General features: G+C 45.5%; 2 protein-coding genes and 1 non-coding gene across 5 annotated transcripts in view; 1 reads left to right on the top strand and 2 right to left on the bottom strand.

Annotated features, from left to right (window-relative positions):
• Positions 1-2,259: 2,259 nt before the first annotated feature.
• Positions 2,260-8,753, bottom strand: RPL5 (ribosomal protein L5). Its single transcript, XM_030953564.1, has 8 exons — positions 8,630-8,753; positions 7,833-7,902; positions 7,621-7,736; positions 6,039-6,173; positions 5,289-5,491; positions 4,254-4,431; positions 3,040-3,128; positions 2,260-2,420 (listed from the first exon to the last, which is right to left on the bottom strand). The coding sequence occupies exons 1-8, from the start codon at positions 8,630-8,632 to the stop codon at positions 2,321-2,323; spliced, it is 894 nt and encodes a 297-aa protein (XP_030809424.1). The 5' UTR covers positions 8,633-8,753; the 3' UTR covers positions 2,260-2,320.
• On the bottom strand, positions 4,583-4,679 carry LOC115906641. Its single transcript, XR_004060926.1, has one exon. It is a non-coding gene; the product is annotated as a small nucleolar RNA SNORD21 (small nucleolar RNA).
• Positions 8,754-11,135: 2,382 nt separating the features above from the next.
• Positions 11,136-13,106, top strand: part of EVI5 (ecotropic viral integration site 5) — a 70,512-nt gene continuing 68,541 nt past the window's right edge. The window contains exon 1 of one of the 3 annotated variants that reach the window (XM_030953563.1): positions 11,136-11,349. The gene's annotated coding sequence lies outside the window, so the exon portion shown is untranslated. Of the gene's footprint in view, positions 11,350-11,506; positions 11,612-13,106 lie in introns of those variants that run through there. The other 2 variants (XM_030953557.1, XM_030953558.1) reach the window with 2 other exon arrangements.

The raw sequence follows: 13,106 nt of genomic DNA, 5'->3' as shown, positions 1-13,106 counted from the left end.
AAGTTAAAAAAGAAAGTTTGCATGTCATTTGTATGACATGTTTCTCATGTCATACAGCAGGAATCTGCTGTATGACATGAGAAACAATTAATAGTTGTGGATAGTCTTGTCTCTTAACTGTTCCTCCACATTTAGCTACACACCTGTACTTCAGTCTTCTTAACTACTGCAGGAAATATGTAAGCAAGAGCTAGACCTGAATTTTAGGACAGAAGCTGGATTGTTCAGGATTGTGCAATATTGCTCAAATGGGAGCCTTGAGGTATTTTCCAGCTCATTCCTAGCTGTTACTAAGTGAGCTGCAGTGTGATAATATTCTTTTTTTCTAGTAGCATCTATGAGTCACTGTTAAGACTCAAGTCATGAGTAAATAAACATCACCCGATTCTGGCACTCCACAAAGCATGACCACTCTACCACCTTTAATCTTCACCCTTGTATTTTTCAGATTTACATCTGTGCTCATAATTATGCAGAATTGGATGTCCATAATACACCTGAGTACATGCTCAATACTTACCTGTTGTATGTTTAATTTATAAATACTTTAGGTATAAAGTTGTTTCATCTTTATGATTTAAATGGCAGTCACCTGTATACTTCTGAATCCTGACCCCTTAATTCATTTTCAGCAGAGGCAAGAACAAGCTTGAAGTATTTGAAAGGTTAACTGCTCTAGGGATCCTGTCTTAAATGCATTCCTAGAATGATGACACTGAAGTACAGGACCACAATAAGGTAATTTGTCCATACCAGATGTAGTAATATGCAGCTTGGGTTAAGATTGTTTTGTGAACATCAGCCTTTTAGTTTAAGAAATACCGTGCTCATGCTAATTATTGTCTTGAACTTGCTAATGTGCTCCAACTATGAACTAAAAAGTATTTGTAACCAGCAGTGCACTAAAAGTGTAAAGTGGTCATGTTCTTGTGAAGAAATCTGACAGTGACTGCTACTTGGGCAGAGATTATTTAAAATACCCAACATCACTGGGTATCTTAACTGGAGAATATGTTTAATAGTGCAGTTTGTTGTACACAATCTTCATTTTTATTACTGTTGCATAAAGTTGAAGCTTTCATTGGGAAAAAAAAATACACTTTTGTTTACAATAAATCACAGGCTTCTTTTTTTTCAATAGCAGTATTTACACCAACTACCAGTATCTTAGAGCAAAACATTCCTCCATGTAGCCTGCTTTACTGGTGTTTAAACTGTGCAAACAGTTTCTCTGAGTCTAGTGGAAACCTACTGGCACACAGAAGTGCCTGTGAAACAGAGGAGGCAAAGGAGCAGGGCAGGACAAGGCTGGTGGGGAACACTTCTCTTCCAGGTGGCTCCACCTGCCGAGGGAAACACAGACTGGGCTCTGGGAGGGAGCTACCCTTTAGGATAAGGAGGTGAATGCTGCTGAGTGGTGAGGTGGATGGACACAGAGAGGGGAGGCAGAAGACTGAGGAATTCCACACTGGCATCAGGGGAAGAGGAGGGAGCGTGAGGATATAAAAGCCATGGGGTGCTCCTCAGAGGAACCATCTCCAGCTGTTCCCACAGAAGGAATAAACTGCCTTGTGGAACCAGATATTCTGGGCTCTGCTAAGGGAACCCTAGAGGTGAACTGGAAGGGAACATGGTCTGGTGAGTGTGTGGGGAGTCAAGGTGAAAGACTCTGGTGTCTGAGTCTCATTAATGTTTCCTTAACAAGGCCTCTGCACTTACTCCTGTATATGCAGCTTAAAGTGAATTCTCTTATCAACTAAATAATGTGAAGTATTCAGTTCAAGACAGTACCTGTTTCAGCAGCAGCCAAAGCTTGGAGGTGATAAGTGCCTGAAAGCCTAAGGTTACCTTTGGGCAGAGGCTTTAGAACCTACTGTGACTGCTCCTGGCCTTTTCCAAAGCTACATCCAGACTCCCCCAACCATGAAGTATGCTGAAAGAATTGTGAAATAAAGGTACAGCCTTTAAAAAAAATTAAATCTTTCTCTAGTTAGAAGCAGCAAACTCTTATACTTAGTCCTTGATACTAACCATGCTAAAAGTTAATTGAATTTACTTCCTCCTTATAGAAGTAATTCTGATGCAGCAGCCTTGGTCTTTGAAGTCTGTCACCTCTCTTCTCTGTGAAAACTCAATTCACACAGGACTTTGAGAGGGAAGAAAAAAACCCTTTCAGGTACAGAATAAAAAAATAAAAAAAAGAATAAAAATATTATCTATTTTTATAAACTATATAAATAAGCTGGTCTTACGCAGTTGCTTCCTCAATAAATTTATTGCCACTTTTTCCAAAGCTTCACAGAAAACTGTGGAAGTTGTCTTAGCTCTCCGTTTTGCGCTCCTGGGCCCTGAGGAAGCTGGCCTTCTTCTGAGCAACACGGTCTTTCTTCTGGGCAAGAGACATCTTGGGACAGTTCCATCTGTAAGGGAAGCACAGTGTGCAGTAGATCCAAAGCAAAAAAGTAGTAGTGCAACACAACTGTGATTAAGAGTGCAGTGGAGAATAAATTCCCACTACTTTAACATGCTTTATTTCCTCATAATGATCTAAGGCTGTAGTTAAAACACCACAAAAAGCATGGCTGGACAGTTCCAATTTCTCTAGAGGTAAACTCTGTATTCTCTGTGTTTGAAGCATAGACATTATCAAGCCCAATGCAACAGCTGTGTCTAAATTTCTTTTCCCACACACCCTTAAAAATCAAAATAGTTTGGTACTGACAAAATAGTAAATGAGCTCTCAGCTGAAGAGAAGCAGCTTTCCCACTGAAAACACTGGGACCTGAAGGTACACACTGTTCCAGCTATTCAAGCCACAAACATTCTTCACTTGGATTTTTTAAATAGTTAAGAGCTCTTGAATTTTATATTCCTACTGCTAAATTTAACTCTGAAATTATACACAACTGCTTGTATCTTAATCTGGTCCAGAACACAGAACTAATGACAGAACTGCAAAACTGCATTACTAGTTTCACTGTAACTAAGGTATCTCCAACAGAGAAGTCACACAGATGTTAGAAAGAATGAGAATTTTACCTCTTTTTCTTGACGTCTCTCTTAGGTTTCTTTTCATGGACTGGATTATCCCGTATAGCAGCATGGGCTTTTTTATACATTTCTTCCATCTTGGGAAAAAAATAAAAAAATTAAATTTACCACAGTGGTCCAGTTGTAGGTTTACCAGAAATCCAAGATCCCTGTGCCTGCATTGTCCCCAGGCATGCAGTAATGCTGCTCTATCCCAAAGGCAACTCTGGCTCCATAATGGCACAAATTTTAAGAATATCTTTGCTGGTGGTTAATTAAGACCACTAGATCTCAGCTGTGAAAAACTTTTTAGATGTACAAAGAGCAAGTGTCTATATAGCGACCTAATCCTAGGCTCACTTTGTTTGAATGCAAGCTATAACTACTATTTGTTTAGAAAGCAGATGAAGTTGGCATTTACATTACTTTCTTTTTATAATTTGTTAGAAAAAACTAGCAATTAGTTAAATTTATCAAAACCCCAAAATCCCACAGAAATGAAGGGATAGAGAATGAAGTTTGCTGTAGCCTAAAAAGGGGATATGAGGGAGCTATGTTTTAAAGCTCTAAGATCACTTACTAGGAGAACCAAGCAAGAATATTACAGACAGCAGGACAAGCCATCCAGAAGGAGTTTAATACTTGGGAAAAACTAGAAGAACCACCTCTGTATTCTTACCCGTCTTCTAGTATTTTACTAACTCTAAAATGTGAAGCAGTACTAAAATAAAGTGTATTACAGTCTAGACCTTCATGAAATGCTACCTTGGGCTCTCTCTATTCACCTTGAATAGCAGAACTGCCTTCTAGGGTCACACAAACACTACCACAGATGTCACCCACAACCACATGCTCACCCACAGTTACAAGCACAACATCTGCAGAAATGATAGGATGTGGGGCAGGATAAGGAAAGAGTAGAGAGTCTGTACAGAAATTTCGTATTTAGTTTGTTGGGAAGGGGGGAAAGTGGTCCAGCACAGATTTAGATCAAGTCTGATTTATAGGCAGAACATAAAGTTTCACAGCAGGCAAAAAGGTTCCACTTTCAGAAGTTCTACACTAATATTAGAGCCCTTAATGAAGGAAAAAAAAATTCCTTTACATGGGTAACATGTAACATGAGTGACATAATTTTACACATCAGACTTATTTGCATTATTAGAGAAGTCCCTATCAGCATCTCTATTTAAATTCCCGAGCTCCAGCTGGATGAACCTTACCCCATCAGGTGTTACATTGTTCTTTATGTACTGGGAGAACTGTTTCTTGTAGGCATCTTCATCCTCCTCCATCAAGTACCGCATGTAATCGGCCACGTTCTGGCCCATGATGTGCTTGCGGTGCACCTCAGCATTGAACTCTTTGCTCTCTGAGTCGTAGCCAGGGAAACGTTTGGTGCTGTCAAACAGCAGGTACAGTCACATTAAGGCTCTAATGCAGAGGCTAAGATGAACACTGAAATGACTCATACATCAGATTCTCCTACAGATAACTGAGGGATAGGACCCTCTGATAAAAAATAAAACTTGGAAGTTTTAAGTTCATCTCAGCTGCCATCAGTCCCGTCTTGAAACACTGCAGTACATCAGACACACGCTGTGGACCAACTACAGCGTGTTCAGTCACTGCAAGTATCATCATGTAGCAGCCAACTCAAAAAAAAATGGACAATTAGCCAAGAATAGGACAGCATGGGAGAGGGTAGGAAAACACACTGAAAGATCTCAATAGCTTCTTTCCTCCGCTGCTGCTAGCAGAAAGCAGCACTCAGCTGTAATACCAGTGTTAGGTAACAGTCAAAATATCCATGTGGAAATTCTAAATGAAGGTGGACTGCTCAGACTTACTGCTGTACTGACAACTGTAGCAAGTACCAGTGGGTTTGTACCGGGTAAGTGATTTTTTCACAGTGACATTAACACCTACACACAACTTGGTGAAGACCTATACCAAGCAAATACCCTTTGAAGATCTGATAAGGGCATTCACTTGATTTTTGGTAAAAGCAACAAGACAGTTCTTTAGTTTCTACAAGTTTCATAACATCTCCACAGTTGTAAGATTCCCAGCAGCACTATCAGAACTGCATTTGTAGATTAAAAACCAACCAACAAAAAACCTCCAAACCCAGAATCTAATTACATAACTATGTCAGTACAAAATTATTTCAGCATAAATTGATTAGTGTAAGTAGACTGTGACATACAGAAGCATCTCAGGCTAACCCCAAAGAAATTCTTTGTAACACACATTACCTATGAGGGATAGACAGCCCCCCGTCCACTGCACCCTTCAGAGCACCAAAGACTTTGTTTCCAGTGGTAGTTCTGGCAAGACCTGCATCCAGGTAGCATGTAAAAGCACCAGGCTTGCCATCCACACTTTCCACATTGTATTCATCGCCAGTGACTTCAACTTGGCCTTCATAGATCTTATCAAGGCCAAATTTATTCAGAAGCTGTGGGGAAAGAAAGCACACTTTTGAAATTCCCTTTATTTATTGATAATAATTTAGAATTACCAGTACTTTAAAATGTGAATTTGCAGTAGAATCATGTTTTTAACAAATTTCTTTACAAAAAGTATGTACCCAATACTAATAACAAAGATTCTTAACAACCACCACTGTAAGTGTGTCTGTTATGTTCCAACCTTCTGTTCCTACAGGTACACCACTGAACTTATTCATGAAACCCTGTGGAAAATGGATGGCTGCTGTTTACATATTTTCGAACTCTACAAGGCGCGTTTCTTACATTTTTATCCTCAGTCCCTCCCTTTCTCCACCAAACTTAAGGGCTGAGGCATAAAAGTGGACTGCTGGAGCTGAGACTGCATGCTGTCATAGCTCTCCCTGTGACTTGACAGTCACAAGACACATCAAATCCATGATGGTAAAGAGCAGGAGTTTGAGAGCCCTGAAGACTCAGTGGTCTTTACAGCACTGAAGGAAGGGCCTCCCCGCTCCCTGAGGGGGCAGCAGCCCCAGGCGTGCCCGTACGTACCCTGCGTGCCAGGAGCAGGCCGGTGCAGTAGGCAGCAGCGTAGTTGGTCAGCCCCACTTTGACGCCATACTTGGGCAGCTCGTGGGCGTAGGCAGCGCACACGATCATGTCTCCCTCGATTCTGGCATAGGCAATCTGGCAACACACAAATGTTAGGGCTACATGTTCTTCCTCTGACACCTACTCAAGCCATGCTGGATCTGAGTGTGCAAAAACTGCCAAGCTCTGCATGCAAGCTCAAGGAGTGCTGCTGCTTTGGTTTGTTTGGGGGTTGTTTGTTTGTTCTGCCTCCCCTCGCCTCCCCCGTGGTTTGTTCGTTTTTGCAAAAGGAGTCATCAGCTCCTCAAGTAAAGACACAAAGAAATCAAATCTGTATTAGGCCAGCTAAAATGTTTGTCAGAAACAACTGGTTATTACCTTTCCACATAAATCAGGCCAGAAACTGCCTACAATAGCAACTTTTCAAAAAATCATTATGAATGGGGATGAATTCTGTCCCACTTTCTGATATATCTCAAAAAATACAAGAAGCATGTGATACTTTGTGGTAACACTGTTAGTACCCTTATGGAATGATTTTATTAATCATGGTCTGAGACCATCATCATCCCAGGGTCTCCTGTGGGACAGCAGGACTATCAGACAGGTTTCTGCTGTTCCTTTCACATATAAAACCTTCTCCTTTTGACTCTCACACCTCCTCTCTACATCCAAATGTTGTCCCATTTTGTAGGATTCTGACATAGTGGAAAGGGACTATCAGACAGATGTAAGCCTCTGCAACCACTGATTTTCATTTTGAGTTTCAAAGATAAAATAACCTCATTATTGACTGAACTGTTTTCATCAGATAACTACTCTATGAAAAACCAAGTTAAACTTAGCTGCTTCCTTTTTGAGCTCAACAACATGTATTTATTATAAAACAGGCATTCCTAAGTTTTAAACTTCAAAATTAGTCAAAATATTCTAAAAATTAAACAATAAAAGTGAGCCACAGTGAGGAACTGCATATGATGCTACACACAACCACATCCTAATGACCATGAAAAAGTGCCTGATCTTGTTTACAAGCCTCCTTCAATCTCACAGGAAAGCCATCATAAGGCCTCAGAGCTTCATGTGAGCCACACAACACGGAAACAGAACTCTCAAGAGAACCCTTAGACACAGCACAAGTCAATGCAGGTTAACAGGTCACATGGCGAACTTGGTTGTCTTCAGCCAAGCAAAAAAGGCCTCTTTTTGAAGCCCTTTAAATATAGCAAAAAATCCCCCCAGAGACATCTTCCCTCTCCCAAAAATGTTCTACTTAGCCCAGAATCATTAAAGCAGTACAACCTTACACAATAATCTCACAGCAAAAGTGCTAACACTTGTGAAACTTCTTTTCTACAATGCACACGGTCTATTACTGAAATTGTGCTAACACTGAAGATTGTCCTCCTCTAAGGAGCTGTTTTACAATGCAAACACTGTGCAGATCGGGCCTAAGAAACCCCAGGTGCTCCAAGCCTCCCTCTCTGTGCTGACCTCACCCTGGCAAGGCTGCCAGGTAAGCAGCAAACCCCGCAGGCCTTACCTGGCAGATGATGTCTCTGTTGGTAACGCGCACAATCATCCTGTATTTAGGAGTGTTGTACTTGTTTTTATCTTGAATAACCAAACGTTTGCGAGCATAGTAGTCAGTTTTTCCCTCTGAAAAACAACAGTTGCAGTGTGCAAAATGCGTGCATAAAGTAGGAATATTCACCAAGAACATTTAATTGTGTGTTACAGGCAATTTAATAGTACCTCTCCTTCTCCTGAATTTCACTTGGTATCTCTTGAAGTACGCCTTATTCTTGACAACTTTCACAAACCCCTTGGATAAGAAACATAAACTATGTGTTATTAACATATAACCCTGTAAGCCAACACCATTCTAACTAAACGTGCCACGAATAAAACCATAGTGCCATCAGGAATTAAACAGATTTTCTTGTATGTTTAGATAAAAAGAGCACCATAAAAATTAAACGGAAAAAAAAAACCACCCGGCACATCAAACTTCATAAATTTTAGCCCTCCACAGGAACTAATGTTTCAAGAGAAAACCAAAGTGTATCTTTGATAAAAGTATCTTTTAACTGAAGGCCCTTCCGCACGGACAGGAGCAATGACCGCGCTCGTTTCCTGTCACTCCCGCACAGCCGCGACTTCTCTGGCCCGTTCTGCCACGGAGCCGCTTCCCCCGCCGCCCCCCGCCCTCAGCCGGTCCGACACCCGCACCCCGGGGCCCGGCGCGGCTGCTGCAGGGCACCGGGTGCTGTATCAGCCCCGGCCCGGCGGCCCGGCCCCGACCCAGCCCCCGGTGGGACCCCGCGGCCCATGGGGACAGCGCAGCCGGTAACGGGGCCGGGCCGGGCCCCGCTGGAGCCCCTCAAAGCGCCCGCGGCGCAGCCCCTTCAGAATGGCAGCCATTGCCACGCCGGCGCCGGGCGGCCGCCCCGAGCCCGCGACAATCGGGCTCCATCCGTGCAGGCAGCGCGGCGCGGCAACCGCGGAACGACGGACGCGATGCCGCCGAGCCCCCCCGTGTCGGTACCGACCATCGTGCCAGGCACTGTCCGGTCCCTAAGGCCGGGGCCCGCTCCGCACAACGACTGCGCTCCGCAGCAAACGGGAAAAGGCCGCGCGCGTTGCGCAGCCGCAGCTCCTGCCCTGCCCGGCGGGGCGGGGCCGCGCGCGGCCCGTGCTGCCCCCTGCCGGCCCGGCGGACCGAGCGCTGGCGGCCCGAGCAGCGCCGCCGTTATCAGCCAGAGATAAAGCACAGAGAGGGGGTTCTTCAATAGAAAACAATCCATGGATTTGATCCTTTAAAAAGTCACCATTTATGTATATGTTATAGGATTTTAATTCCCGTCATTTTCTAGGGAAAATTCTCACAACTGATCAAGCGGCAAGTAATTAATAACATCAAACCGACCAAAACCTCAATTCAATACCGCTCCTACAATAAATTATTACTGCTTGGGATTATTGATATTTGACGCATTAAAGCAAGAATATAGACTTGCACATATATATACACTGGATCAAACAGGTCAAATAGCATCAGGTTTCTTGATATTGTCAGGCAATAGTGAATCTTCATTCCTGATGCATTTGTCTGGTTATGCTCATTCATTTCACTAAAAAATACCAACAATCCACTTAGCAAGTTACTCATAAGCCAATATTAAAAAAATATTAGCTTGATATGAATAACCAAGAAAATTAAAGAAAAAATAAATGTTTACGACATCAGCCGAATACCAGCGTGGTTCCTACTTAGAGACCTGCCAGCTCAGAAGCAATTTAACTGTCTTGCTACATTCTGAAAGGATGTTGTAGCAAGATGGAGATTTGCCTCTCCTCCCTGGCAACCAGTGACAAGAGAACATAGCCTCGAGCTGTGCCAGGGGAGGTTCAGATTGAATATCAGAAGGAATTTTTTCACTGAAAAGGTGGTTAGGCTTTGGAAGTGGCTACCCATGGAGGTGATATAGTCACAATCCCAGGAGGAGTTCAAGAAATGGCTGGATGTGGCACTTAGTGCCTTGGCTTCATTGGCAAGGTGGTGATCAAAGGTTGGACTCCATGAACTTGGAGATCTTTTCAACCTAATTAAGAAATGATTCTGTGATCTAAGAATGAATTCTAGAAAGTTCAGAATTCTATGTGCTTTTCAATTAGTAGAAAGTACCTCTAGCAGAGCACTTTTTTTTTCTTCCCCTCTGGCATATAAATCCATAGTCGTCAAAAAGTCTGCTGCTACTACTGGGCAATTACTTCCATGACAAATGCCTCACAGACAATGGTATCATAAGCAATACTTGTTAGTCTTTTTGTTAAACAAGGAAAAACAAAATTGATTTCTTGTTTTTCTCTGTAAGAAGGCTTTTTTCTCCTCAAATAGCTCGCCATGGCAAAAGTCAGCCTGTTAACCTGCCACACCCACACGCTTTCTTGCTCATTGCCACCCTGCAAAATGGAGACCCCAGCTGGGTTTATTAGCCCCACCCCACCATCTCTTATAAATTCAGGGTGAATGGCTCCTCTGGGCTTTTTTCCCTCTGGCTTTTAGTGGCAATGTTTGTTGGAAGGGTGACTGCTATTCATACACACTCTGAACACGTTAAGGTAAAATCTAGTACTTTTCAATACTTTAATGAAATACCTTTTATTCATGTCACGTTGATAGGGGGAAAAGCATTCCTTTAATGCTATTTCTCAATTTCTCTTGTATGTGGTATTTTTACTTAGGTGTGTTTTGGAGAGTAAGGGATCAAGCAGAGGTTTTAGAGCAGTGTCAAGTACTTACAAGTCTCTTGGACTGGCAAAACTGATGCTTGAGCAGCATCTCCTGCAAGCAGGACAAACGCTCTGCCTGTTTGTCTGCAGAGGACTCAAGGCAGTTAGGCTGTTGTCTGTGACTGGACTGACCCTTGTGGTCACTTGTAGTAATTGTTTCGGATCTTTTTTGCTGTTCTTGCAGGAGTGACAGCCTTATTTCAATGAAAAAAGAGTTTGGCTGGAGGCCTGGTGATAGCCTATCCCTACTATTGCTGCATAGTTTTCTTTTAAGAATGTATTTTTGCATACTTGGTTATATGTAGAGTACTGTATGTATTCTGGTAGTGTTGGAATTACTTTCATAAATATTTTTTAAATTAAAATTATTTATTAAAGGTCTTGTTAGAATTCTTCCAAATGAAAATATGTGTATGGTTTAGTCTAGGAGTCTCTACTCACTGTAGAAGGACAATGGCGAATGGGCTCATTATTAGATGGGGAGCTGCTCCGGGCAGACAGTGTCTCAACTGTTTGTGTAACCTAATCGGCATCTGGCTGAAACGTGTCAGACAAATGAGCCTAGGGACGGGCCCGTGTAGCCCGAGGCGGTGGCGCTCCGGGAGAGCGCGTTACCGTGCGCAGCTCCTAGCGCAGAGCCGGCGTTACGGAGATGCTCGGGCAGACACTCTGATCACACCAAACCCGAGCAGGGGCCTCGCCTCGTGTGGCGGCGGCGCCGCCGCGGCGGCTCCATGCCGCTGCCGTGAGGAGCGAGTGTGGGCAGCGGGGACGTCGCGACGCGGGGCCGGCCGGGGGCTCGGCTCAGGGCCGGGGCCGTGCGGAGGCGGCGGCGGTGACACAGCGGGCGACCCGCACGAGGGCAGCACGCGAGCGACCCGCACGCTGCGGAACCGGCTCGCCGCCCGGCCTTCCAGCGTACGGCACCGGGAGCCCCGAGACCCGCAGGACGCGGCACCGTCCGGGAGCAGCGCCGGTGGGTTCTCGCCGTCGGACTCGCGGGCTCCGGCCGCCCGCAGGCAGCACGGCGGGGCAGAGCCGCCGTCCGCCCCTCCCGGGGGCCCGCGGGGCCGCGGCTGCCCCTCGCGGCGGCTGCGCGCCCAGTGCGCCTGCGCGCGGCGCGGGCAGGGACGTGGCCCGGGAGCCGGGGCCGGCGGAGCGGCGCGCGGGGCTCGGCGGGGCGCGGACGCCGATGCCCGCACGCGCCGCCGCTTCCCGCCGCGGGCAGCGCTCCCAAGGTGAGGCGCGCCGGGCGCGCGGCCGCGCCGCGGGGGGGGGGGCGGCCGGGCCCGGGCGGGGCACGGCGATCGCGGCCGCGCTGCGCCGTCCCCTCGGGCGGCGGCGGGGCCGAGCAGTGCCGGGGCAGCGCCGGCCGCCCCCGCCCGGGCCCTCCTGGTGCGGTGGGCGGCGGAGCGGCGGCGCTGCCGGGGGCGCCGGGTGCGGGGGGGGGAGGCCGCGCTGCACGGCCCTGCCCGGCTCGGGGGCCGCGGGGCCGGCGTGTCCCGGCCCCTCCGCGCCCTGGCCCGGCGGGACAAGAGTGGGCAGCAGGCACGGTGGCAGTGCCCCGAGGCACCGGCCGGGGGACGGGCCGCGGGCCGGCGAGCCTCCGGCGGCTCTGTCTGCAGAGGGCGAGTTCTGCCTTGGCTTATCGGCGGAACGCCGGGCTGGGAGCCCTCACGTCTGTCGTTCTTGGGCGAGATGATTTTCGGTTTTAGATACGATAGATAACTCAGCCTAAACGTGATTATATAATGAGGGTAAAATGTCGATAATAATGTTCTGGCTACTTACATATTCCAGGTTTAGTTATTCAGTTATGGCCGTGCTTCTGTGCTTCCATGTAACACCTGCTAATCGTCAGCATTGATAAAGCAATTTTGTGGCAAAGGAGAAGTTGGCTTATACGATTTTCAATTTCCAGCGTGAGCTGCCATTAAGACTGGCTGCATCAAAACATTGTACTCCATATGAGTCTAGTATAGCTTTCTTTTTCAAAGATCACATACAAAAGACTTAGAAAAGAAACACTAATGCAGAGAATAACAGATAATATTCAGTATGTTTTACTTATCTCTGAACGTATTTAAAAATAAAATTAATTTTTTTTTTAATTCAATTTGCTTTGCGTGCCTAAAGGAAATAGCAGTTGGATCTTGCTTGGTTTACTGGTAGATAGCATTAAAATGTTTTTATAAATGTGCCTGTTTATTTCTCTTCCCTTTCCCAGTGTGAGTTGACAGCTTTGATCACAGCTCTGTATTTATGCTTATAAAGATTTAAGGCTTATTTTGAAATGCATAGATATGAGTTCTTTCTCAAGTAAGGATTAGGAGAGGAAATAGAGACAGCCAGTGAAAGAAGGGCATGATCAGGAGGAAAGCACTCAGTATTATGAGTCAGCATTGCCTGAATTTTATCAAGTGGGCTGACAGCAGCTGTAGTGATAGTCACTGAGTGTCCATCCAGCCCCACAGTACTTCGAAGAGGAACAGATGTTTGGAGAAGAAAGCTTCAATAGAACAGCCCTACTTCCTTCCCATATCTCTTCCTACACTCCCACAGGTTGAGGCTTAAGCACTTCTTGAGCTGGTGGCTTGGATATTTTGTTTTGGTAATGTTGGTTTGTTTGGTTGGGTTTTTTTGAATTGCTCTTCATATCTTTGTCTTCTGTGGACTTGTTAAATTGCTGTTGAGCAAGTAAGCAGGAGGTGGTTGGAGTAGTTGAAGAGATAG

Source organism: Camarhynchus parvulus, chromosome 8, assembly GCF_901933205.1.
Source record: "Camarhynchus parvulus chromosome 8, STF_HiC, whole genome shotgun sequence".
NCBI classification, from domain to species: domain Eukaryota; kingdom Metazoa; phylum Chordata; class Aves; order Passeriformes; family Thraupidae; genus Camarhynchus; species Camarhynchus parvulus.
This window is presented reverse-complemented; position numbering and strand designations above follow the sequence as displayed.